The 25,978-nt window shown below is 40.3% G+C and overlaps 1 protein-coding gene and 1 long non-coding RNA gene across 2 annotated transcripts in view; one reads left to right on the top strand and one right to left on the bottom strand.

Moving 5' to 3' along the window:
- SLC44A3 (solute carrier family 44 member 3) overlaps positions 1-25,978 on the bottom strand; it is a 62,048-nt gene that overhangs the window by 5,997 nt on the left and 30,073 nt on the right. Inside the window, exons 9-12 of the mRNA XM_084851833.1 lie at positions 25,069-25,255; positions 19,437-19,602; positions 11,696-11,852; positions 7,845-7,928 (exon numbers count right to left, since the gene is read on the bottom strand). Coding sequence (XP_084707959.1) covers positions 7,845-7,928; positions 11,696-11,852; positions 19,437-19,602; positions 25,069-25,255 — 594 coding nt within the window. The remainder of the gene's footprint in view (positions 1-7,844; positions 7,929-11,695; positions 11,853-19,436; positions 19,603-25,068; positions 25,256-25,978) is intronic.
- On the top strand, positions 5,026-25,238 carry LOC146347925 (uncharacterized). The gene is made up of 3 exons (XR_014790472.1): positions 5,026-5,230; positions 11,132-11,206; positions 22,957-25,238. It is a non-coding gene; the product is annotated as an uncharacterized LOC146347925 (long non-coding RNA).

The raw sequence follows: 25,978 nt of genomic DNA, 5'->3' as shown, positions 1-25,978 counted from the left end.
ACTTTCTTCCTATAGATAGGAGGGGTTTGGAAAATATGAGAAAAAGTAAGTGAATGTACACACTTGTTCGTAACTCATTTTCATAGCAAATTTGTGGGGTGGGGGGACATAGAAATTTACACCCATTTGCCTACAGTAAATCACAGATGAAAAGCACACACAACGTTAAGAAATAATTCATCTGACGAAGTCCACTGTAGCCTACAAAAGGCTATGCTACAATATTTGTTTATCTAGAGCCAGTGTGGTGTAGTGGCAAGAGTGTTGGACTAGGATCTGGGAGATCCAGGTTCTAGTCCCCACTCGACCATGGAAGCTCACTGGGTGACTTTGGGCCAGTCACACACTCTCAGCCCAACCCACCTCACAGGGTTGTTGTTGTGAGGATAAAATGGAGAGGAGGAGGATAATGTAAGCCACCTTGGGTTCCTTGCAAGAGGAAAAAAAGGCGGGGTATAAATGCGATCGATCAATCAATCAATCAATTAATTTATGATGCCACAAGCTCTGAGTGGTGTTAGAGTAACACATGCTCAAACATGCTTAGAATTGACATATGTCACTGACAACCCTGAGAGGAAGGAAGCTTGCAGAAAAGGACTTTCTCTCTCTCTTCCCCCCCCCCCACTGCAACTCCCTACACTCCTTAAAATCCACTCCTGGGGGATTGGGGGGGGGCTTTCTGGAACAGTTTGGGATGGAGCATCGAGGAAGGAATTAGTTAAAATTGCGGAAAATCATGCAAGGTTCCTCTGTCTGATTTTGGCCAATTTCCTCCTTCCACCAGCGGCTCCCTGTGAACCTCAGGAGCAACATTTCAGGATGCAGGGGCTACAGCAGGGAGTAAGCAGGAAAGTTCTATTCAGCAAGTTTCCTTCCACTGACAGTATTCAGTCATCCAATCCAATAGTAATATCTAGTAGTATCCTATACCAAATTGACTATAATCTTTACGCATCAGGAAGGTTATATATGGCAGAACCATACAACTATTTAAAAAATAAACATAGTAAAAAATAATGTAGATGTTTGCTATCAATGCAGTCATCTACATTATTGCAGTAACTGGATGCATCTAATGAACTAGGTTGTAGTCTGTGAAACCACATTCAACAATAATTCTGTCAATTTTCGTTTCTCCCAAGCCCGTTGGACAAACTTGCCAGTCCTATAGGACGTATAGTAATCTGTACCAGCCAGTAGTAATAAGGTTGTGCTTAGAGAAGATTTGTGACTGAACTCAGCCATTAAGGACTCAAGGTCTTGCTTCCTCAGCTCTGCATACAGAGGACATTCCATTAGAAAGTGTATTATAGCCTCTATCTTGGGACAGCCAGCTGGGCAGTATCCCTATAGCATGCTTTCACTTCCATCAGCTGCAGAGAGTTCAATCTACATTTAGTCAGAAGCCATCTCAATTCATATGAGCCAAACAGGGGGGCACCCTACCCGGGAAAATAAGACTTTTATAGAGAGTATTGGAACAGCTCTCAGCAGCAGTGGCCATTGAAGTCTGAGTATCGATATTGTGTAGTCTTCTAGAAATCTCCTCCCAGGTACCATTATACCCCCTTGCAAGCAAATAAGTTTGTGAGAACACTTATTTCCAATCTGCCCAAGAGTCTCTCCCCATGTCTTTGTATGCTAACCATGCCAAGGGTGGAGCCAACCGTAAAACTATATTTAACCACAAGGAAATGGCTGCTTTTTGGACAAGCAATCCCACGGAACGGCAAGCTGTCTCTAATTGGACAATAACCTTAGAAGTGGATCTGGGTACTCCAAGTACTCTAGATAAAAATGTATGCTGTGTTGATTCCAAAAGAGTGATGTCTGCATGGGCCCACACAGGTGCTCCATATAGAATCTGGGGTAGTAATTTGCCGTTATATAACTCTATTAAAGGACCCACCATCTTTCCACCTGGTCCAGCTGCAAAACGAAGGACAGCATTACCAGTTACATTTGCTGTCAAAACCATTGTTTTCAAATGTTCAGACCTGAGCTTTTGAATGTCATTCCCAGGTATTTACACTTATTGACTTGATCAAGCAGCTGGTTATCCAGCTGCCATTGATATTTCTTCCTCCTTTTACCAAAAATTAGAATTTTGGGTTTATCATAATTAACGTGTAGGGCTTCACTAGCACAGTATGAACTTAAAGCCCTTAGGAGCCTACGCGTTCCCACCTGGGTATGTGACAAAAGAACAGTGTCGTCCGCATAGTGACACTGGGATGCTGATACCCTTTAAACAAGGTGGGAAAAAGTCTGGACTGCCTAAGAAAGAGACAATGTCATTGAGGTATAAATTAAACACTTGCTAATAGGAGTCCCTGATGTACTCCTTTATTGCATTAATAGGATCTGACAGGTCTCCACCCAAAGTGACTCTCACACGCAGACTAGAATTCTCATACAACCTCTGTATTCTCCTGAGCAACTTGCAATCCACATTTAACAGTGCCAATTTGTGCCAAAGGCAGGGTCTGGATATGGAATCAAAAGCTGCTCGAAGATCTACAAATGCAGCAAAAGAAAAAAAAATGATGAGGGGGTGATATATACTTCCCCACCAAATCTTGTAATAGAAAACAGTGGTTGGCTGTAGATCTGCCACTTCGAAAGCCTGCTTGTTCCTCAGCTAGGATATTCTCCTCAAACTAGGGACGTTGGAGAATTCCGCCATGGACTCCAGTGAGGCTGGATTCTTTAGAATCCGGCCCCCTGGAGTCTGTGGCGGAATGGACTACCCCCCCATCCCCCGAAATCCCCCCCAGAACGGACCTATCTGGCAGTGGTGGCAGCTGTGGCAGTGGCTCTGGGTCATCTTCCGGCCGCTGCTGGATTTGCATCCCTGCCAAGCCGTGATAGGCTACGTAAGTATCTACGTAGCCTATCACGGCAAAAGACAGAGATGCAAATGGCGTAGCGGCTGCCATTTGCATCCCTGCCTTTTGCCGTGATAGGCTATGTAGATACTTACGTAGCCTATCACGGCTTGGCAGGGACGCAAATGGCGGCCGGTGTAGCAGCCACCATTTGTGGCCGCAGCCAGGCAGCGGCCGGAAGTCTGGCTGCGGCAGGCCCTAGCGGGCGGCTCTGTGGCCTTGCCGCGGAGCGGAGTGGAGCCGGCCAGGGAGGATTCCAGGGGGATGGGACGGATTGGCTCCCCCCCACCGCGGACTGCCGGCTGGAACGGGTAAGAATTTCGCACACCCCTACCTCAAACACCCAATTTTCTAACTTATCTAAAAGATGTCTTGAATATAATTTGCTGATAACATCCAAGAGACTTACAGGGCGGTAGTCTTACAGATGGGCAGTACAATGGCTATTCTTCACTCTGGAGGGAATGTCCCAGTTCTATCAATAGATGTAAGTAAGGCAGCTAACGTCGGGATCCACCAGTGGAGATAATTGATCAGAAAGTCTGCTGGGATGCCATTCCTTCCAGGGGCCTTACCCCTCTTCAACTTTCCTATCAGCATTTCTATTTCCTCACAAGAGACTGGGGCCCAACTGGGTAACTCTAGATCCTCCTCCTCCAGTGATGGCAAACAGACTGTCTTATCATAAAAGAGGGAATGAAAATATAGTTCCCACTCACGTGTGGTAATAAAATTATTAATAGATGGATCACCAGGACATTTTAAAGCTGAGATAAAGTGCCAAAATCTAGGTCTATCATTACTTTCAAGTGCTAATGCCAACTCAGACTATTGCAGCCTAACATACTCTAACTTCTTTTCTTTGATTAACTTTTTATAGGATTTACGCAATGCCAGATACGAATGCGGTAGAGGGACTATATCCCTGTCTCTTAAAAATTTTATGTTGTCTTTTAATTTCCTTTTTAAGTTTCCTGCAGTCCTAATCAAACCACGGATTACACTCTTTTGGCCTCTGATTTTTTGGACGGCCTTCCTAAAATAAGAAAGCTTCCACTGCTGATATGATCTGGGCATAGCAATCTAATACCATTTCCATTTCTTTTGCAGTGGATAGGGTGTTTCTCAAGGTATATAGGTTCTCAGAATACCATAGGCATTCCAGAGCACTTAAAGCATTCAAGAATACTTACTCCCAGGTAAATGTGTAGGATTGCAGTCCTATAATGTCTACGCAGAAGTAAACCCCACAGAGTTCAATTGTACTTCTTCCCAGGTAAGTTTGTATAGGATTACAGCCTACCTCTGTTTCTCTAAACAAATGTTCAATTGTATTATAAAGTTCCACTGACTTAGAAAAATGTTTTCTCTCCAGAACTACAAAGAATGTTACTGTTCAACTAAGAGGTAACGATCCTGATAAAGTTAAACACCCAGACTCCTATTGAAATCAATGAGTCTTCAGCATGCAACTGCACTTGTGTGTGTCTAATTTTCTCTGGATAGAGTTTAAGTGTTCTTTTCCAAACCAGAGCCAAGAGTTTAAAGGAAAAAGGTTTCTGAAAAGTGGAACAGAGATTTTTTAAAACCTGAATTCTATTGGTGACTCCTGTTATAGACTTAAATCCTTTCCTAATCCTTGTATTCAGTCCATCTGTAAACCAAGGCAACCAAAATCACAACTGCAGCACAAGTCACCAAGTCTGGGACACTGACAATAATTTTATATTTAGACCTCACTCTAGTGTTTGCATTACTATGCTATCTCCCTCTTCCTTATAAGAAATCCAGCCCCTTAGATTTTGATGCCTGGGAACCAAAGACATATTTCTCACAGATAAATAAGGAATGGGATTGTTTACATATTTTGAAATAGCAGAGTTGGCAAATAAAGTATTTAGAAAAAACCCCCCATCTATCTGTACTTTGCAACACAGGATGAATGTCAAGGGTCTTGGAAAAACTGACCTGTTCACTTCGTGAGAAAAGCCCTGTGGCACAGGTCCAGGCCTAAAGCTCCCTGCTTGTGAAGAATAATTGCTACTTTGTGCAACAGCTGAATTCAGTCTTCCATTCTAGAATTCTCTATTAAAAATGAGCTCAGTGAAAAGAGGAGTGCCATAGCAACAGAACCTTCTTTCAAAAGAAGCCAAAAACAAGCTGGTCAGACATTGTATTTAGCTTCTTTGGCCTGCTCATGCTTTCAGTCTGGCTGGTCTCAATCCATGCCGCATATAGAATTTTCCCAGTTGCCTCATGGTGCAATAAGATGAAAGAGCAATGATGCAGAGGCCATGAAAGATGAAGCATATGGAAGCTGTGGCATACTGACTTTGCAGGTAGGTAGATTACTTATAGCCGTACAAGAACAGCTGAAAGGGCTAATACAACAGCCCAGTCATGACAGCCATGCATTCAATCAATGCATGCATGAGCGGAGAGCAGGGCCATACTAGCCCTGAACTGTCCTGAACCCTGGCACCCTTTGTGTATATAGTTGTATGCATGAAGGTTCCATGAAGTTGAGAAACTTGCACAGTTGGGATTCCTGATCATGTGGAAGCGTTTGCGTGTACAGCTCTATGCCTAAAGGATCTATTCCTGCGTATGTTTGCATGATATGTGTGGATGCCAGAGGGTGGGGCTAGTTGGTGTGTGTGACATCAGGACAGGGCTACTCTGCGTAGTTGTGCATCCTGCTCCCACAATGGTAGAACGCACAAGTTCAGTTGCATGAATAGGGCTAATATCATCTCTCAAAGCAAGAACCACAGTTAATGTAGCTACACGACAGTAGCACAACAAAACCAGGTTATGGTAGCAAATCTACACAATCTCCAGCCAATTGAATAGGGAGTTGGTGTGGTGTAGTGGTTAGAGTGATGGATTAGGGCTGGAGAGACCTAGCTTCAAATCTCTAGTCAGTCATGAAGCCACTGGATGACCCTGGGCTGTCTCTCTCTCTCTCTCTCAGCTAGTGAGGATTCAGGGGGTGGGGAGAAGTTTTGGTTTTGTTAGCTACCCTGTGTGCTGAAGGGGTGGGGGAGAGAATGAAAGTTGCTTAAATTAGTAAATAATAGCAAAACCAGACATTTCTTAGAGATTTTTTAAGAAATCCATGTCCTGCGGTATGGAATGGGTGATTGCCAGTTTGTTGCAGCTGAACTGAAACCTGACATGCAAAAGCAGAATTTTATCACTATTGTAAAATAAATTCATGGAACACAACGTAAGGTACAAAAATATCTTTCTAGTGGCCAGTTAAAGCTCTCCCATGATTATCGGAGGGAAACTAGGACAGTGATTACAGTACAGGAAAAGTGCTTTCTCTTGACAGGAGTTTCTACCTATTAGATTTTAATTACAATGGCTTAAGATTTAGTTAAGCTTTCCTAAAACCATCCAAATAGGATGGTACAAAATCTTTAGCTTGGCAAATTAAACTCAAGAAATTACAATAGTTTTGTATTCACACAGATAAATATTTATTTACTTTATAATATTTATATTCTACCTTACCTTCTTTTTAATGAAGCCCAAAGTGAAGAACAAAAAAAACAACACCCCACCGCCCCATAAAACAAACATATCTAAGAAACATTAAAAACACATTTCTTAAAGTAATTTCAAGCAGTTGTTAGCAAAACCATATGCAGTTATCCCATAAATGTGTGTTTAAATAAAGGAATGGGGACTAAAGAAAGAAAAAAAACCCTCCACTGGTGCCAATGGAGCTGCCATGGGGGAAAATGTAGGGAGGAAAGTAGCTGGGTGGGAAGGTTTAACGCCCCCCCCCCCCCACACCTTCACATGGTGATCCCAATCCAAATCACTTACAACAAAATGTTAGGATCACTATATGCTATGCATTTTATGTAGCATGCAGTTTAGCCCTACGTTTTATAACCTCAAATGTGGATTCTTCCACGTTGAAGAATCCAAAGACTATTCAGTGTCAGATAATGCTAGGATCGTGTATGTTTCTTCTCAAAGTGCTTCCAATTATTTTCTTTTTTGTGACATACCTGCCAATCACAATATGCAGTGGTGACAGTGAACAACAAGGCTAGGAATATTTGCCATTATGAATGAGGTCCTTTTGTCAAACTGTGGCTACTCAAAATAGGTGTGGAGGATCTCTGAACCAATACTAATTTGAGTGAGTAAAGGTGTAACCTTCCATAGCAGGAACCACCTTTTCCTCTTTTGCTACTCCTTTCGTTTTTGAATGTAAGACGTTCTTAGGAGGTTGTGCATTGGAATGTATGATGCCTTCTCTGAAGTTAAATGAGTGGGTAATTTCCCCTGACCTTGTCTTTTCTTGTGGTTACTATTTTTTATGTAGTTCTTTTTCACTGCATGATGTGGAGAAAGGATATTAGTGCAGTCGTGGGTCCTGCTAGTGGTATTACACGGCTATGATCTGTTTTTCTTCATTTCCAACATGGAAGCACTCACCAAGACATGAATGCTTCTTCTGAACTAGGTGCTGGCAATAGGTGGCCTTTAGGCCAAGTTAGGCCTGAGGAAGGCTTCAAGCTCTCCTCTCAAACCATTTTAGCCTCCTATTGCAACTTCCAAGAACAAATTTCCATTTGGATTCTTATAGATGCTGACAGACTCAGGAAAAAGTGGGTGGAACCAGCCAATGTGATTTTATCTCCCCCGCTGAAATCAATAGATTTACAAGTACTTAACTCTGGTTATACTGTGGCCAAGTTTTATTTTAGAAATTATGTTTACTGTAAAGTCAATTAGAAGGAAAAAGATATCTGGCTCTTGAATAATTATAATCTTTCCTCCTTTTGACTGTTATAATTCAGGGCCTTGAAATCATTACCCATAAGCATATCTCATACTAACATTTTACTGATAAGTGTGTCCATTTTAATTCTGAGATTTTCTATTCAAAATTTAAAGCATCTACACACAAGTTCAGCTGATATAATATACCTGGTTTAAATATCTTAGACCTCTTTCTAGGCACCAGAAACAGCAAAAACAGCATTTGAACATGCACCTTTCACACGCGTTCTCCTGCAACAAAAAAGTAGTAATAAGATATCAAAGCCGGAAATATATTTACAAAGCTAATGTTTTATTTGCATGTGTTGTGACATCATGCTGTACCTCACACTTCCCAGTAGTGCAGAAGGCATATATGGAAGAACATGCACCCAGATGGGAAATACTTGGGGAAACACTTCTACTTGGGAACTTCCTTTGGACATCAGAGCTCCTGTATGCGCTGTGCTCTGTGGCAATAATATTTTAAGAACAGATTGCATTTGGTAACCCAGGCTAAGCACAATCAAAAGTATTGCTCCAAAGTAAGTTTCCCTGATTCCAGGTCCTTTATTTTATTTGTTTGTTTATTTGTTTTACAATATTTGTATACCGCTCCATATCTAGAACAGATTTCAAAGTGAACATAAAGGGTAAAATAATAAAAGGATAAAAAGATTAAAACATCATATTAAAATTATGTTTTATAAAAACAGAATGCCAATAAAACCATGGCTAGTCAGTTAAGGAATGCCTCTTGGAACAGTGCTGTTTTCATGAGGCACCAGAAGCAACACAGTGTTGGTGCCTGCCTGACTTTCAGGGGCAAGGAATTCCAAAGAAAGGGGGCCACCACACTGAAGACTCTTCTCCTGGTGGACTCCATTCAGGCCATTGGTCCATGTGGAACCACCAGGAGCATTCCCTCTGATTACCTCAGTGACTGGGCAGGTTGGTAAGGGAGAAGGCACTCTCTCAGGTATCCTGGTCCTAAGTTGTTTAGGGCTCTGTACACTATTACTAGAACCTTAAACCTGGCCCAGTAGTGAATAGGCAGCCATTTTCAAAGAGCATTGTGAACTTTCTCTGACATAGAATATGTTGGCATCAGCTCTGCTGTCCATCAGTGAGCCAGTGTGAGAGCCAGTGTAGTGTAGTGTAGTGATTAGAGTGTTGGGCTGGGAGCCGGGAAATCCGGGTCCTAGTCCCCACTCAGCCATGGAAGCTCACTGGATGACTTTGGGCCAGTCACAGACTCTCAGCCCAACCTACTTCATAAGGTTGCTGTTGTGAGGATAAAATGGAGAGGAGGAGGATAATATAAGCTGCCTTGGGTTCCTTGCAAGAGGAAAAAAGGTGGGATATAAATGCAATAAATAAATAAATACATAAGTAGTAACTTGTCCCAAAGCATATACGTGTCTAAAGTAGCAATGCACCAAATATTCTTTTGTTTTGATTTTGGGCTGAAAATAGTGCTTACAATGTGATAGAAATATTTCCCAATAAACTTTTTAGAGAGCAATCCTATGGCCCACTAGACACTGTCTAGTCGGTCACAGAATATGCTCATTTCCAGGAATCAACCTCTCTCCGAGGTCGGTTCCCGGAAAACCAACCACCTCCCTCATCTGCACTGCCTCAGAGGCTGTGCGGAGAAGCCTCGTCCTCTGCGCTCACAAGAGAAGCACAGAGCAACTGAACAGGGCCAGGGCTGTGGGGTGTTCCAGGGCGGGGAAAGCAGAGCTGCACGTACGACACATCCAGTGTGTTGTATGGCAGCTTCCTCTCCCGGTCGGCTCCCCTGCCGCTAGACAGCTGAAAATGGCTGTCTAGCGAAAAAGAGCAAGGCAGGAGAGGCACGGAGGGAATGATTCCCCTGTGCCTCTCCTGCCTTGCTTTGGATAAGCGCGCCTCTGAGGTCAGAGGTGGCTGCCTATCTAGTTAGGATTGCACCCTTCGTTGTGAGAAAGTTCACCTGTTTTGATCCTGTTTGCTGCCATTGTTTCCCCTATCTATTAGTGCTTCTGCACCATTTCTTTTCCTGCTAGTCATTGCTATAACAACACTGAGGGTGACTGAAGCCAATTGAGAGAAGGGGCAAGAAAGGTCAGTCAACAAGCAAACATTTTTGAAGGTATTGTTGAAAAACAGTATAAAAGAAAACAGGGAGTTGTATTGTTACTGCTGAAAACATTCCAGTAATATAGTGAATAATTTTGGCTCAGTCCTAGTCCAAATCAATATGCTGTTATTCACTCATAAACTAGAGCAATAGAAAGGCATAATGCTGTTTGAATATTATTATAACCAATCAAGTCCAGAGCTTGACAATGCAGGACTACTTTTTCTCTCCACCACTCTTAAATAGAGCTGTATATTGTCTTCTATCTTCAGGTTTGGATTATTATTTTTTTGCTTAAGAGATAGATCTTTCAGACAAACGCCACTTATACAGCCATAGTTTAGCACAATGTGAGCAAGCAGGGACAAGCCACAGCAAGCCTTGTGCTCCCCTTCCCCTCTCTTCCTCCTGTGAAGCTGGGAGGAGGAGCTTGGAAGCTTCCACTTCTGTTTTTGATTAATCACAGCTTGCCATGTCATCTGAACACAGAACTCTAGTTAATCTTATCTATGGTTAGTTTAAACAAGCCAGCTTCTGTACCTATGGTTTGAAGTTGGCTTGTCTAAAACTAAGCATAGTTAATGTTAATTACTATGTTAGTCTGGATGACACAAAAGACTGCAGTTAAGCAAAAGTGAGAGAGAAAACCTCCAAACTCCTCCTGCTAGCCCGACAGGAGGAGGAAGGGAGCATGAGAGTCCAAGACTCACTACAGCTTATTCCTGTTTGTTTACATCATGCTAAATCATGGTTTAGTGTGATGTGCAAACACAGCCAATTAATACAGCAGAGTATTAGATTTCCTGTTATGTCAGGTACAGCTGATCTTCTTTGGATTTATACTTGAAAATAGGGTCGTGGAAAAAAGAAGAATAAAGAGGACTTTGACATCTTGTCTACATAAGATCCCCAGAACTTTTAGTTTGATCCAGATATATCTAGAAGTTTCATATGTAGATCAAATTATTTATACCACAGACTTCCTTGGAAGCTTAGTCTTATGATTAACCAGTGATCTCCAACATATTGTTATACATTATTATAACATTTTGCACAGACTACAAAAGCCACAGTCATTCAAGACCATTTATTTTCCTTTAGAAGTGGAAAATAAAAGCTGCCTTTTTAAAAGTTAGGAAACTCTAATACCTACAGTATGTGACAGAGATGAGCTAAGTACTTTTTTATTTGTTTAAGTGAAATTGTTTTCACTTAAACCAAACATTTGAAAACTTAAGGGCAACATTTTAAAAATAAAAATGCTTGAAATTAGGAATCAAAATCTAAAACAAATCCCTGAAACAATGTTTTTTTTTAATTTGTGCCTTAGGCTTTTCCCTGATCAAGGTCGTAACCACCCCATTCAGAAGCTTCACTGAATGTGGCAGCTCAGTGCCTAAAGAGGGTGAGTGGCCAAAAACGCACTACTCTAATATTCCAATATTTGCACTAGCTCCTTATCTTACAGTCAGAATTTAAGGTTCTGTTTTTAATCTAAATACTTCTTCCCATGTGTCCCACAGCAATTTTAGGAAACCAAGGACATACCATCTAAGTAGCATGTTCAAACAGCAAGAGTGGACAGATTTTTACAATGGCTGATGGACATATCTCTAGGAGGAAGGAGTTCCAACTTTTAGCCTAAGCAGCTTTTGGAAGCCTTGTAAAAAAAACTTCCAAGGGATAGAGACTCTTAATAATAAGATTGTTTCAATGGATTTTTAATATGTTTAAGTTGTTACCTGCAGTGAGCCTTTAGGCTAGGGGCAGACTATAAAGCTCAGTAAATATGTAAATACTATATTCTTACCTTTTTTTAAGGTATTATTACTTTCTAGCACTTGACTCCTTAATTGCTATACCATGGTGTTACAAAACAAAAGTACATGCCTACCTTTTTTTTCAGGATGTTATAAACAGACAATAGAATAATCCTTGGGACTCTCACTATTGTGATTAAAAGGGACCCTTTCACAACTGTTCCCAGATGATAACAAAAAAGAATTGATATGGAAGACAGGATTGGATGACTTGGTGGTGTACTCTTATTTCTAGAATGAAAAATAAACAAGCATGTAAAACTGCACAAAAAATAAAAGCACAGAAAATATAAGCACAGTGTAGCTATCAGGACCTGCCTTTCAGAGTATGGAAATCCTTCTGGGACCTGACAGTACTCACATGTGTACTGACCTCTCAGAATGAAACTGAATTAAGCCCAAAGACCAATGTATTGGATTAATATAAAATTTAGATCATTATGATTTACATGCACTCTGTCACCCCATTCCAGAAGGTCCATTCTGCATGTGGTAGGTCTGCTAGACGCAATATAAACATGAACAGAGGAAAGCTCTTAAGTACACTATGGGAATTCCCCTTTTGTACACATTCAAGAGATTCTCCTCATGAAAAGAATGGGATAACTTCACCTTACAGTTTTATATGCATACTAGAGCTGAGGTGCCATCAATATGCAGATGACACCCAGCTCTACCTCTCTTTTACATCAAAACCAGGTGAGGCAGTGACTGTTCTGAATCAGTGCCTGGGCACGGTAATGGACTGGATGAGGGCTAATAAACTGAAACTCAATCCAGACAAGACGGAGGTACTGTTAGTGGGTGGTTCGTCTGCCCGGCTAGGTGATATTCAACCTGTTCTGGAGGGGGTTGCACTCCCCCTAAAGGATCAGGTTCATAGTTTGGGGGTGCTCTTGGATCCAGAACTGTTACTTGAGGCACAGGTGAACTCGGTGGCACGGAGCACTTTTTATCAGCTTAGGCTGGTATACCAACTACGCCCTTATCTGGACAGAGATAGCCTTGCTACAGTTATCCATGCTCTGATAACTTCCTGTCTGGATTACTGCAGTGCGTTATACGTGGGGCTGCCTTTGAAAACGGTCCGGAAACTTCAGCTGGTCCAAAATAGGGCAGCAAGATTGTTAACAGGGACTGGCCTGCGAGCTCGTATTACGCCAGTAGTTTTCCAGCTGCACTGGCTGCCAGTCCATTTCCGGGCCCGATTCAAAGTACTGGTGTTAACATTCAAAGCCCTTAACGGCTTGGGGCCAGGTTATCTGAAGGATCGCCTCCTCCCATATGTGCCTGCCCGGACCTTAAGATCATCATCAGCGGCCCTTTTCCGTGAGCCCCTGCCAAAGGAAGTGAGGCGGGTGGCTACTAGGAGGAGGGTTTTTCTGCTGTGGCACCCTGGCTCTGGAATGAGCTCCCTAGTGAGGTTCGCCTGGCGCCTACATTGTATTCCTTTCGGCGCCAGCTGAAGACCTTTTTATTTTCCCAGGCATTTTAAGATTTTAGCTTTCTAAATTTTTATCTTTGCTGTTTTAAATCTGTATTTTAAACTCCTGCACTGCTGCTAGGTTTTATTGTGGTTGTATTGTTATATTGTGGTTTTAATGTTCTGTATATTTTAAATTGTTTTATTGTGTGTTGCTTGGATTTAATTTTTGTGAACCGCCCAGAGAGCGTCGGCTATTGGGCGGTATAGAAATGAAATGAAATAAATAAATAAATAGAGCCCTGGGGAAATCTGGCCACTCACCCTATTTCTTCTTAAGGATGTAGGGTAACTCCTTTGAGTACCTACCTAGATCTGCTGTTTCCAGTGGGAAAAATGGGGCAGTCCTCATGCACCAGAGAGCCCCATATATGCATAGATAAGGACAAAAGTTTATAAAAGACCTCCTACTGGGAAAAGCTGCTATGAAATTTGAAATACATAGTATTTAATTTAGTTAATCTATTTTTCCCACACTAATCTAATCAATTCATCTTTGCCATTTCCTTATAAATTCTAATTCTGTTTCTCTTCAATAGGAGATTAAAGGGTAAGATTGGGTCTTCTTCTCCCAAAAAGTATAACATTGGTCTGAAGCATTCCTACATATGAAAAATGTTGACCTTACTGCCCAGGATTGACTGTAACACTATAATGGATTTTCTCTCTCAGTCTCTCTGTCTCTCAAACTAGATTTCTGTGAGCCGGCATTTAAAGGAGAATTTAATAGGAACCACAAAAACACTTATGACGTAGTTTCTTAGGTTTTATTTGAATTCAGGTTTTCATTAATTTAAATGCAGAACTTGCCTCAGGAATAAATGAAATGAGAATCACACAGGAAAATGTTCACTGTTTATAAGTAATCCTTCAAGTGTTTTCTGTCATGACCTTTCAAAAATGGGAGCAGCGTGTGCAAGAGAATAAGAGTAGATGGGTGAAGTAAGAACTGAGGTTCAACAAGCATATTTTTATTAAATCTTCACCTAATGAGGAATTTAAATCGACATAGCCACGTCAGCCTAGGTGTCAAAGAAATATAATCTCTACAGCCTTTCTGCAGTAATACCTACAGTACAGCTATAACGCTATCTTTATATATGCATACACCACATTATTTTCAATAGGAAATACCAGAAAAATGGTATGCATACATTTCAGTTTTTCGGGCCAGGGGAACTATTTAGGGATAAGTGCTAGATTTCTATGTAAAACAAGTGGACCTACTTTCCAGAAGATATCATTCCTATGTGTTTGAATAGATTTTTTTTATCTGTTTGATTTTAGCTTAATTAAAATGTCTCTTCATAAATGCCTACATGTTAAACTTTTGTCACACCTGGGGAAAATATGGCTTCAGAATGTCAAAAAAAAAAAAATAGTAACCAGTCTTAACACATACAGAAAAGGCAAGGATTATGCCTTCATTAATCATGAAATTTAGCTGAAGTGTATTCATTAATGAAGGCAAACTGTAAATTCTGAAGTGGGTTTAGATAGCCTCTAATAAATTCTTTACCTGCCAACTAGCCAAGGAAAATGGAAAGAGAATGGGACCTGAGAAATGTTTCAGGTCATTCTTGGCTCTAAGCAGGTCAAAAAATAGAATAAAGAAAAATTTCCTTTTATCTAAGATCAAACCAAGTATACAAAATGTAGAAGGTTAGGGACAGCTACTAGATCTAATGTGGCTTGGGAAATGTCACCAAATGGTCCATCGACCTATGTAGCATCATGCAACTGCAGAACTAAATTCAAGGCAATATGATAAAGGTATTGAGTTGGGGCTGCACAGTCGAGAGTTTCTTATGAAGAACCTTCTAGCGTTATCATGTGGTTATTGTATGAGGCCAAGTTTAGCTGGTTCCTACCAGACTGCTAGAAGCAGAACCATTAGAGGACTGGAGCAGGCTCTTAAGTGAAGAAGATACTCCTGCTGCTCTTGCAGAAATCTTCACAACGATAATTTTTTTGAGCTGCATTCTTGCTAAGCTACCATCTTCACTCTGGCATGGGCCCAGTTGCTGTTGCAAAGTTCTAAAATAATCTACATTCACAATGTTTAGTGGTGACTTGCTTACATAATAAAAACTCCCTTTTTGATCTGTGAAATACAAGTAGTGTGAGGTATCTCATTCTGTAGCATCAGGGTACCATACAGTCTTGGGACATGATCCAGGACTCTTTGGCCCTTTTGATTTTAGTGAGAGAATTCTGTGATGCTTATCTTTTCCAGTGTTATTACCCCAACAATTCTGTGAAGATTTCTATGTATTTCAGCCACTGTGGCAGCAGGTTAAAGACTTGCCCATTGTAACCCAATTAATGTTATGACTGAGTTGGTATTTCAACCCATATCTAAAGACTTCTTCACTAAAGTTAAACCTTCCAAACATTCGTTATTTTTTAAAGCAGATTCCAAGATTCTGAGCCCTGTTTTCACAAACAGCAGCAGTTAAATGAACCTCTATTTTTTTATTAAATTATTAAGGCCTCTAAGGAATGCAGCTTTCATTTAAAATAAAAGAAAGCTAAGTACAGTTTCATTATTGTTTCAGGTCAAACAGATGTCCCCTGTAAAGCTAATCCAGCTGAAACAACTCTCAACCCTCCTCACTTTTAATTCCGCTTACAGGGAGACTGTAGAGTGCCTAGTGAATTACTTTGTGTAGTGCAGAAGCAGGTTTGCTGAGGTAAAGGCTGTTCTATTTCCTGTAACTGCTTACTAGTTAAAAGGAAAGGGCTCTGCATAGAACATGATAAACAAAGCTCTTGTGACATGCTACTGCTACAAAGCACATGAATAACGTTGCTACTTTCCTCTTCTGCAATCATTACATTACTCTCTGCATTGGCTTAACTATTTCTACATGCTGACAAAGCAAATGATATATAGAGGAAATAAGTAAGTAATATGTTTATTGCTCATAGGGAAATAACATTACAGGACTGCACATTTCCCTTTGCAAGCACAATGTTTTTAATGCAAAGATATATCACCTAGCATTACAAAACAGCAGTGTTGTAACGAGAATATGATGCAAAGCACACAAAATATATAATCCTTCAGCTCTAAACTGATGGCACCAGTTGAAAGACACACAAAGGAATGCCAAAGGCATAAAGGTATCCTAAAAACCACAGTGGTGTGCTTCTTCCAGCACCACTAGGGTGGGGAGAGAAAGTATGCTTTTCAGCTTGGTAAAACAGTAGTGGGATCAACAACACCTCTAGCTGGCATGAAATAAGTCAACCCGGATTTATTCCATAAGCTAGGGTCAAACTGGACAAATAGAGTAATACAGCTGCGGTGTTAGAAATAAAAATATTAAGAGGACTTTGGTCTTCCCCAATATGTTCCAAATAAAACTCACCCAGTATTTGTCCTATATAGCATTCTGATCGGAACCTTACAGTTAAAGTGCATTCAATTTATATCATATATACTAAGAAAATATATTGTACAAAAACCATTTTTCACAGATGATTATAAATAATGGTCATACCACTTGACAAAGTGAATTCATGTCAAATTACATGAAATCTAGTGTAACGAAATTAGAGTACTGTGTAACCAAGTAAAAAATACCTCCTTTCCTCTTGTGAAGCTACGGAAATTAAATGGTTACACTGTATTGTCACCTTATGAAAGTTATTAAGCAGTAGTATATTTAGGCAAACTCCCTCATACCCAACAGAGTGGTGAGGTAAGGCAGCAAAATGTGTAAAAAGGCACTCTTGCTATAAGTAGAATCAGTGTCAGTAACAAGGGTGAGACTTTGAAATAAATTCTTACTGAGGTAAATGCATAGTGATTTTCCTAGGGAGAAAATGGGCTGGAAGAGCTACTGGGTTTGATCCAGGATCTGCCTTTTGTTGGCGAAAGGGGTGTCTCCACCCAATTTTGGGGGATCCCCCTTGCCTCTGTACAATAGCTCATCCCATTGATTTTTCATTTCATTTATTACATTTATATACCACCCAATAGCCAAAGCTCTCTGGGTGGTTTACAAAGATTAAAACCTTAAAATACATTATACATAGTATAACTATTTACATACAAACATATAAACAGACAGCACCCAGAGACACACACATATATCTAAATAACTTTAAACAATCAACAATAAGAAAAATCCAGGACCTGATTAAAACATCGTCTCATGCTACCCAATACCTGAGAGAAAAGGGAAGTCTTAGCCTGGTGCCAAAAAGATAAGAACATTGGTGCCAGACAGGCATCATCATGGAGATCATTCCATAATTGGGGGGCCACCACTGAGAAGGCCTTCTCCCTTGTTGCTGCCTTCCAAGCCTCCCTTGGAGGAGGGCCTTAGACTATGATCGTAGTGTACAGGTAGGTTCATGCTGGAAGAGGCGCTCCATCAGGTATTGTGGTCCTGAGCCATGTAAGGCTTTATAGGTCAAAACCTATAAAGGTTTTTATAGGTTCATAAAACCACCCTAACCTACCATTCAGCAGAATCCTCCATATAGGATTTTTTAGGAGGCTGAATAGGCTATCATGGGATGGAGTGGGCAGTGCTCCACTTCTACTAGCCCACACCTAAATCTGGATCCAACCTATTATGAACATAAATTCTTCCACAAACTTTCTAAGTTCTAACATTCTCTCTAGAATTTCACAGCATCAGCCTTTCTCTACAACTAAGAATGCCAGTAATAGCCACACACACACCCAAAGTTGCATTCCTCATTTCATCAAATTGCACCATCACACCATTTATGAACACTCAAGACTGAAAGAAAGAACCATCTGCCAAGCTAAGCTGACATTCATAATAATACAACACATCAGCCCTACACATAGGAACAAGGTTGCATGGGCCAAACAAATCTTTCAAGTATGCAAAATTGCTTGCAGAAATAAGAGTATGGGAAATATATGGAAAAATCTAAATCAGTCCAGACAACTGAAAACATATCACATTGCAAGAAGAGTAGTATTATGTATGACATGAAGAAAATGGAAGTTTATATTTCTAATTTATGATGAGTTCCTAATTTCATGAAAAAAATTAAGAATAGTTTAAATAAAATTGTTTCTTAAAATATAACAGTGAGAGCCCTTGTTAAGAGATTATTGCATAATGTTTGCACAGCATGACATGATAAATGTATAGTTTTGGAATGAAAAACTTTGAAGCTTGGTTAGGAATACTTCATGAAAAGGAGAATTAAGTGGTTTACAATGAATGCCAATACATGAATTCTTCTGATATTACACAGTTCATTCCTGGTTAAAACTAAATAAACGTTGTTTGGACTGCAGTTTTATTGGTGCCAGAGGCACTGACCTTTGCTGAAGCTGTAGTAATAGTTCTAGAACCTACAGCAATGGCTTTATCACTCACACACAGTCTCATACTCACATACACATGTGAACATATGTCTAAGAGACCCATGACGCACTATTAGCTTTCTTAGCACTTATATAGCAGCTTAGGATATTGAACATGCTTTACATACATTATCTCAGCAGTCATTACAACAAAACTGCAAAGCAGCTCAATGTTATTATTCTAAGCTGAGAGAGAATCCACTCCGGTCTTATTGCAGATGCGAAGAGATGATCGAAAGCCTCTGCTTTTGTTTTCAGCTAATCACAGTTTGTTATGTTGCCCAAGCTGGGAACTTTAGTTTTAAGTATGGTTTACCAGAACAAGCCAGGATCATAAACCAAGTTTTCGAATTAGCTTGTTCAGCCAAACAATTCAGACATAATGACAAATTGCTGTTCTTTGTGGGCATGCCAGAGGAGGAAAAAAAGGTGGGTGGAGTGCATACATCTCAGCCTTCTTCATGTACTACAATTTTGTTATGCTCGAATGCAGCCACTGAGTTCCTGACAGAAATGACATTTGAAAGGGTAACTAGTTAGTTCACACTTCAGTGTCTTATCCATTAAGTTGCAGTAGCCACTAAGCTCATCTATCACATTCTTAGAAAACCAACAGTACAATCCTGTACATATCTACTCAGTAGTAAGTTTCACCGAGTTCAATAGGGCTTATTTCCAGGCAAATGGGATTACAGCCTAATGACAGGATTACCTAAGGAACCAATCCTTATATATTTAGATAGAAAAAAATTCGACAACTGCCAGAATTCCCCAGCCACCTGGGGAATGCTGGGGTTGTTGGCCTTTTTTTTCTGTCTAAGCGTGCATAGGATTGCATCCTCAGTCCAACATCCATGGTTTTTTTTAAAAAAAAACAAAAAACAAAAACAAAACCTGATTTTCTTAGTAGTAAATGGAAAACAAATAAGAAGAAATAAAATACTTGCAAGATGATAAATTTTGCACATACCGGTTGAAGAAGCAAGTAACCACTGCTCCAGCCACGGTCATCTGCTGACATGCTAGAATGAATTCACTTGTCCAAATAAGCCCAACTAAGTGGTACCACCACATGTAGCGGATGCCAAATCGAGTTTTGTATTCTACTTGACCTTTTGAAATGACTTGGGCATTGCCTGTGAATTGAAGATTCCAAAAATATAATGGCTGATCAAACAAAAGTATTTTGGAAAATAGCAATGTTCCTCGAATCTACTTTTATTTAGTTCAGCTAGACTCTACACATGATTCAATTTCTATAAAATTCATCTTATAATTCATCAACTTTTGGGAGAAATTATATAAATATACATGGAACTGGTTGTTTGATTGGTGGAGATATAAAAATTGTTAGTGTATTTACACATGACCTAGAAAGATGAAATTCCAGACGAAGACAACCTGATTACTACAAAAAGCTGAATATGGGCATTTGCACAGCTCTCCGTTAAAATGGGATCAGGAAGATTCTTTCCCTCCCCATCCCCATTGTTCAGGTTCCCCGAAATTAGCTAAAATATTGAAATTTGGTACACAGGTAAGTCAAGACACACTGATTACTAGAAAAATCTGAAAAGGGGACAATTTTACATCTATCAGTCTTAACTCAAGAAGTGAGTTTATTCAACAGGAAAGTGCGCATTCCACTGGAGAGCAAGCAAAACTGCAAAAGGAATGGGATGTTACCATTCCCCTTTCATACACTGGGCTTCTTCACATGGGGCGTTTATCCTGCGATTGAGTTTGGTAACTCATGGAAGTTTGTACGTCCTTTACATGACATCATCAACCTCCAGGGCGTCTCCCATGCTAAATGACCTTTATCTCATTTTTTAAAAGATTGGAGAGTTATCAAATTGCATTGAGTTTCCTCATGAAAAGAGGAAATTACACAATAAGGGAAGCTAGACCACAGCACGATCTAGTGGCTGTATAATAATGCATAGAGAACACATGGATAAGGGGGGGAAGGGAAGTTTGTATAAAGGGAGCCCATCATGATCCTGCATTTAAAACAGAAGCAGAAAGCCCCGGTAATGTTGTGGGATTTTAGCCTGGTGTAGAAAATGCTCACTGTCTCTCTCTCTCTATGGAACTCCCTGCCTGTTAAAGTAAGGCATGCACTGATATTGTTTCCTTTTTGATGCCTGCTGAAGATATTTGTATTGAAACAAGCCTTCCCTGACTAAGCAGCAATGATTTTACTAGCATAATTTAATTTTAATGTGTTTAACTCTGTATTTTGATTCTTTTTTTCTTCTTCCTTTTTATTGCTCAGCACTCAGGAATTTTATAAATCTTATTGTTGTAAATACATTGGATCGGGCTTGGAAAAGGATGGGGGATTTCTAGTATTAGTGAGGAACCTGTGCCTATACCTGTAGAATGCAAACTTCATTATGTACCAAGTTTATTTACTACAAAATGAATACATGTTGAGAAAAAAAGATAATTTATTCAAGAAAGGATGAACATCTTGGCCTGAGAAAGAAAAGTTAAAAAAAAGACACAAGGAAACCTACAGAATTATAACAAAACTAGTGACTAACTGCTCCCATTCTGCCTAACTATAGCCTTGACTTCAGACATTAACATGTCTAACATCAGTGCTATGACCTCTAACAGCCTCTAGTGCTATGGCAGGGAGGAACTGAAAGAGAAGGGCATTCTAAGTCCTTCTAGGAGGCACATTGTCTTGGGAAGTTGTTTTCATTCTCAGAAGCCAAATATGTGACCTTCAGTACAAGGACTCTCCTGCTCACAATGACAAAGATTCTTCCTCCAAGTGATGGCTGTGGAAAGTGCTTCCTTGTAATTACACTTAACATAACAGAACTTTAGCTAAGATTAGCTAAGGAAACAAAAGACAGAACTGACTACTGATTACAATACAGCTATATTGTCTGAGTTGGTTATACAGTCCTATCCTAAACATTTAGCTATGAGAGCATATGTACATAAAATCATGATAGAACCTAATACACAGAGTGTGGTATTTACGGCCATCTGTAAATATTTGCTTGCCATTTAGTTTGTAGAATAGAAAAGATAGGGCTGCATTCAATGCCACATTGCTGATCCTCCAAACGTATCAGGACCCAACCCTCCAACCCAAGCAGCGGCCTTGGCTTAGACTCGGACTCATATTTGGTTTTTTTGTTACATTCCTATCCTGCCTTTCCCTTCAAGGAACTCAAGGTGGCATACACGATCCTCCTCCTCTCCATTTTATCCTCACAACAACCTAATCCTGAGGTAGATTAGGCTTAGAGTGAGTGACAAAGGCACCCAGTGAGCTTCATGGCCACGTGGGACTAGAACCTGATTTTCCTGAGTCCCAGTCCAACACTCTAACCACTACACCACACTGGCTGTCTCATTCTCATATGAGAAGGAGCTGGCCAGATCCAATGGACCAGTGGCACTGGAACCAGAGGTGCTGGACACTAACCCTTGCTCAGCATCATAACTAGGCTTGGGCTGGAGTCAGAACTGAGCCCATCAGATTGGGGGCCTTTTAGCCTTTTCTAAATTGGGGCCTCCAGAATCCATTCTTTCAGAATCTGCACTCTCTGAGCAATTGACACCCTCCATTTCAGGTCCCCAGGGCCCCATACTGATCCATCAGTACAAATAATGAGCCTAGAGGAGGTCTCAGAAAGGAAGAGGAGTGCTAGGCTCCAAGCTAAAGGCCTGCCCCTTTCCTTCCACTCTTCAAGGAAAGGGAGGAGCCAGAGCCTGAGGGGGTGATCTGAATCTGGAGGCATAAATCCAGTTCCAGACATCAGTGGAGCAAGTTACTCTCTTGGAGCTATCCATGCTGCTACAACTACTGATCTGTCTTGCACCATTGTACCCATGGACTTCTAGTCAAGGCCAGGCCAGGACAAATGGTTTGGGGGACTGGGCATTGCGCTCAAATGCTTTGTCCTACCCTTCTCCTTTCCTGATTTCCTAAAGCCAAAGTTCCATGTGGCATCTAAATCCCTCCAACCAGGATTGCAAACCTAAGGGCATAGTTCGAAACATCTGGGTATGCAGCCGCCCACATGCCGTTTGCATGATACATGCAAATAGCCAGAGTTTTAATTGATCCTGGATTTGTTTTATGGTTTGGCCCATTGACCAAAGTTGTTTTTAGATATATGTTGTCTCTGTGTTCCTGCCAACCTAGCAGTTCGAAAGCAAGAAATTGCAAGTAGATAAATAGGTACCGCTTCGGTGGGAAAGTTAACAGCGTTCCGTGCACCTTGGTGTTCAGTCATGCCGGCCACATGACCACGGAAGCGTCTTTGGACAGTGCTGGCTCTTCGGCTTAGAAATGGAGATGAGCACCACACCCTAGAGTCAGACACGACTGGTTGGGGACACCTTTACCTTTTTTGTCTCTGTGTATACTGACTGTGTGTTTTTTAGCGTTTTAAATTTTGCATATTGTATTTTTTGATGTTTTTAACCATTGTAAACCACCCATATTGTAAACCTTATAGCTGGACTGTAAGGAAGGCTGAGCGCCGAAGAATTGATGCTTTCGAACTGTGGTGCTGGAGAAGACTCTTACGAGTCCCCTGGACTGCAAGGAGGTCCAATCAGTCCATCCTAAAGGAAATCAACCCTGAGTGCTCATTGGAAGGACAGATGCTGAAGCTGAAGCTCAAATATTTTCGCCACCTAATGCGAAGAGAAAACTCTCTGGAAAAGACCCTGATGCTGGGAAAGACTGAAGGCAAAAGGAGAAGGGGACGGCAGAGGATGAGATGGCTAGATAGCATCACCGATGCAATGAATATGAACTTGAGCATGCTCCGGGAGAGACCGCAGGACAGGAAGGCCTGGCGTGCTATGGTCCATGGGGTCACGAAGAATCAGACACGACTGAATGACTGAACAACAACAAACCACCCAGAGAGCTTTGGCTATGGGGCGATATAGAAATGTGATAAATAATAATAATACAGACAAGGAAGAATTAACAGATTCTTTTTTGACTCTTCGTACACATGCAAGGAAACTAGTAAGAGGACTTACTTGAAGACAGGGTTCCAGTAAATACGCAAGATTATGGACCAGATGCCCACATCTTTCCAAAACCAAGGATGGTAATTACTGGGGACAATTACAGGCTGAAAGGGTTTTTTTTCATGATATGGAAAGTAAATTGGCCATGCTGTTTGGCTGATCACCTTAATATTCATAATTAGCCTGAATAATTAATACAATGCACGACCTATTGTATCATATTTCTAAAAAAAGCCTTTTGCTTATACTTTTACATGAATGTTTTGTTTGTTATTTAAATTTATATCCTGACTTTTCATGTAATTATACCCAAGGCACCTAACAAATAAAATAAAATATAACATAACATAACATAACATAAAACAGCCCTGCAAAATATAAAACTGTATATAAAACAAGCAAGTAAAGCAACAGATCAATAAAATAGCCATTTAAAAAACAACAGCAGCAGTAGATGAAAGAGATCAGCTTGACAGGCCAAAGGCCTATCTAAATAGAAAGATATTTACCTGTCGCCAGTAGACCATCAGAAAGGGGAATAAAAAACTAGAAAAGCAGGGTGGAAGGGTTTTCTGGCCAAAAGTAGGTAGTGCTATGCAGGATGGTGTACACATTTTGGAATGTGACACAACTACAGCATATATATATATCAGCAATCTAGCCTTACCTCATGCCCATGCATGTTTGCAGATGGAGCTAGGGAAATTCGTTGACACCTGATATAGCAAAACCAGTACTACTGGGAATACTTTCCGAGTAAAGTGCAATTCTGTGACTTGACTGAACGGCAACTCTGTGACCTTGTTCAGGAATGCTTTTCTATTTGCAAATTTTTGGTAACACAACAGCATCAACTGAATTAGTTTTACAGCAATTAGTTCAACCTTATGTTTTGTAATGGGGCAATTTGAACAAAAGCAGGATTAAACAATACCTGCTTGCTTGTCACTTAGAAGGCAACTAAAAATGTTGTTCTGAAAAAATACGGAGTCATCAGATTTGTCTTCCTAATTCAAGGTCACAACCACCCAAGCCTCCTTAAATAAAACTAAGACAAAATAAAGACAATTCTGCTAAGAAATGCTCAATTTCATCCTGGGGTCAAGTACAGCAAAAGAGAAAGTAAAACCACATGGCCCAGAACATGCTTTCAGGAAGGCTGGACAAATCATGGTTGCTGGAATCTACAAGTATGTACAATGAATACTGGCAGGACCTTTGTGGCAACTGTAGCCAATGCACATGCTGAGCGTACTGGAAAACAGGCCTAAACTGGCATGGCATTTTAATCAGGAGACATGGTATTTCAGACAATACAAATTCAACATAGGTAAAGAACTATTTTTAGGGTCTGACGTGAATGGATTTTATGTGCATAGTCTTAGTAATGTGTTGAACCACTTAACCCTTACACACAGCAGGAACTATAACTGCAGTACAAAGAAATAGAAGAATATTCAAATACCTTGTATATATTTTGACTGAAAGAAATAAAGAGGCATTTATTTAGCAAACTCTATATCTATATTACACATATACTTAATAGTTTATTGCCTGGAATCATAGAAAATAAGGCTACTGACCTGCAGTTCCTAAGCTCAATAACACAGCCACCCAGTACACCCAGAATAAAATAAGTATTATAAAAGTCCAAAGAGGCTGAAAGAACAGAGAAGGGATGTTGCCAACTATTTTATTGGCAACTTGAAAGAGCTGTATAGTCAGGTGAATCCGCTTCCTTAATATCAATATCAAAGAAATTAGGATAACCTATGAGAAGAAAAGAAAAGAATACATTAACATTTCAATTAATGAATTAGCAAAATTTGAGATAGGGAATGCATTAAGACTTCAAGACCATTCTCAACCATAACATCATTTTTATGACATTGTTCTTCACAAGAAAATAAGCAGAAGATATGCTACCTGTTCCATAAATTCTCAGTGCAAAAGACCCTGATAAATTCAATGGATTACTACATTATCAATTTTGGGGTTTTTTTTTCCCCTGGGTTTGTTATGGATCTTTAAAAGAACAGCTGCAAACCAATTGCCAGAAGAAGAACTAATACACCCACCACGTCTATGGGTAAAGGAAAGATACTGGAAGAAGTTACATTGTGTTTGAGGGCTTATTTCTTGTACAGTAAAAGATCTCTGTTCTTCAGTGTTAACAGTATACTGCAAAAACGATGTGTAAGCATACTCTCACGTCAAGACTACAAACGGCTGTCTTCTTCTAGCATGATTGCTGCCCCCTTGTGTCAGCAACAGGATATGCTGGACCATGTTATTCTCTCTCTAACATGTTTTTTTTACGGGCTCTCAAGGCCCCCAAATCCACTCTCATCTAATCTGAAGATGGAATACAGATGCCTATTATACAGTGCTACAATCCACATGCACAGCAGCTCTATACTTTCTCTCTCTGCTACATAACATGAATTTAACCACAGCATACCATCATCTATAAATAACTCAGGTGAATTCTAC

The sequence above is a fragment of the Heloderma suspectum genome, chromosome 4 (genome assembly GCF_057233095.1).
Source record: "Heloderma suspectum isolate Gila_16-S chromosome 4, 16-S_ref, whole genome shotgun sequence".
NCBI classification, from domain to species: domain Eukaryota; kingdom Metazoa; phylum Chordata; class Lepidosauria; order Squamata; family Helodermatidae; genus Heloderma; species Heloderma suspectum.
This window is presented reverse-complemented; position numbering and strand designations above follow the sequence as displayed.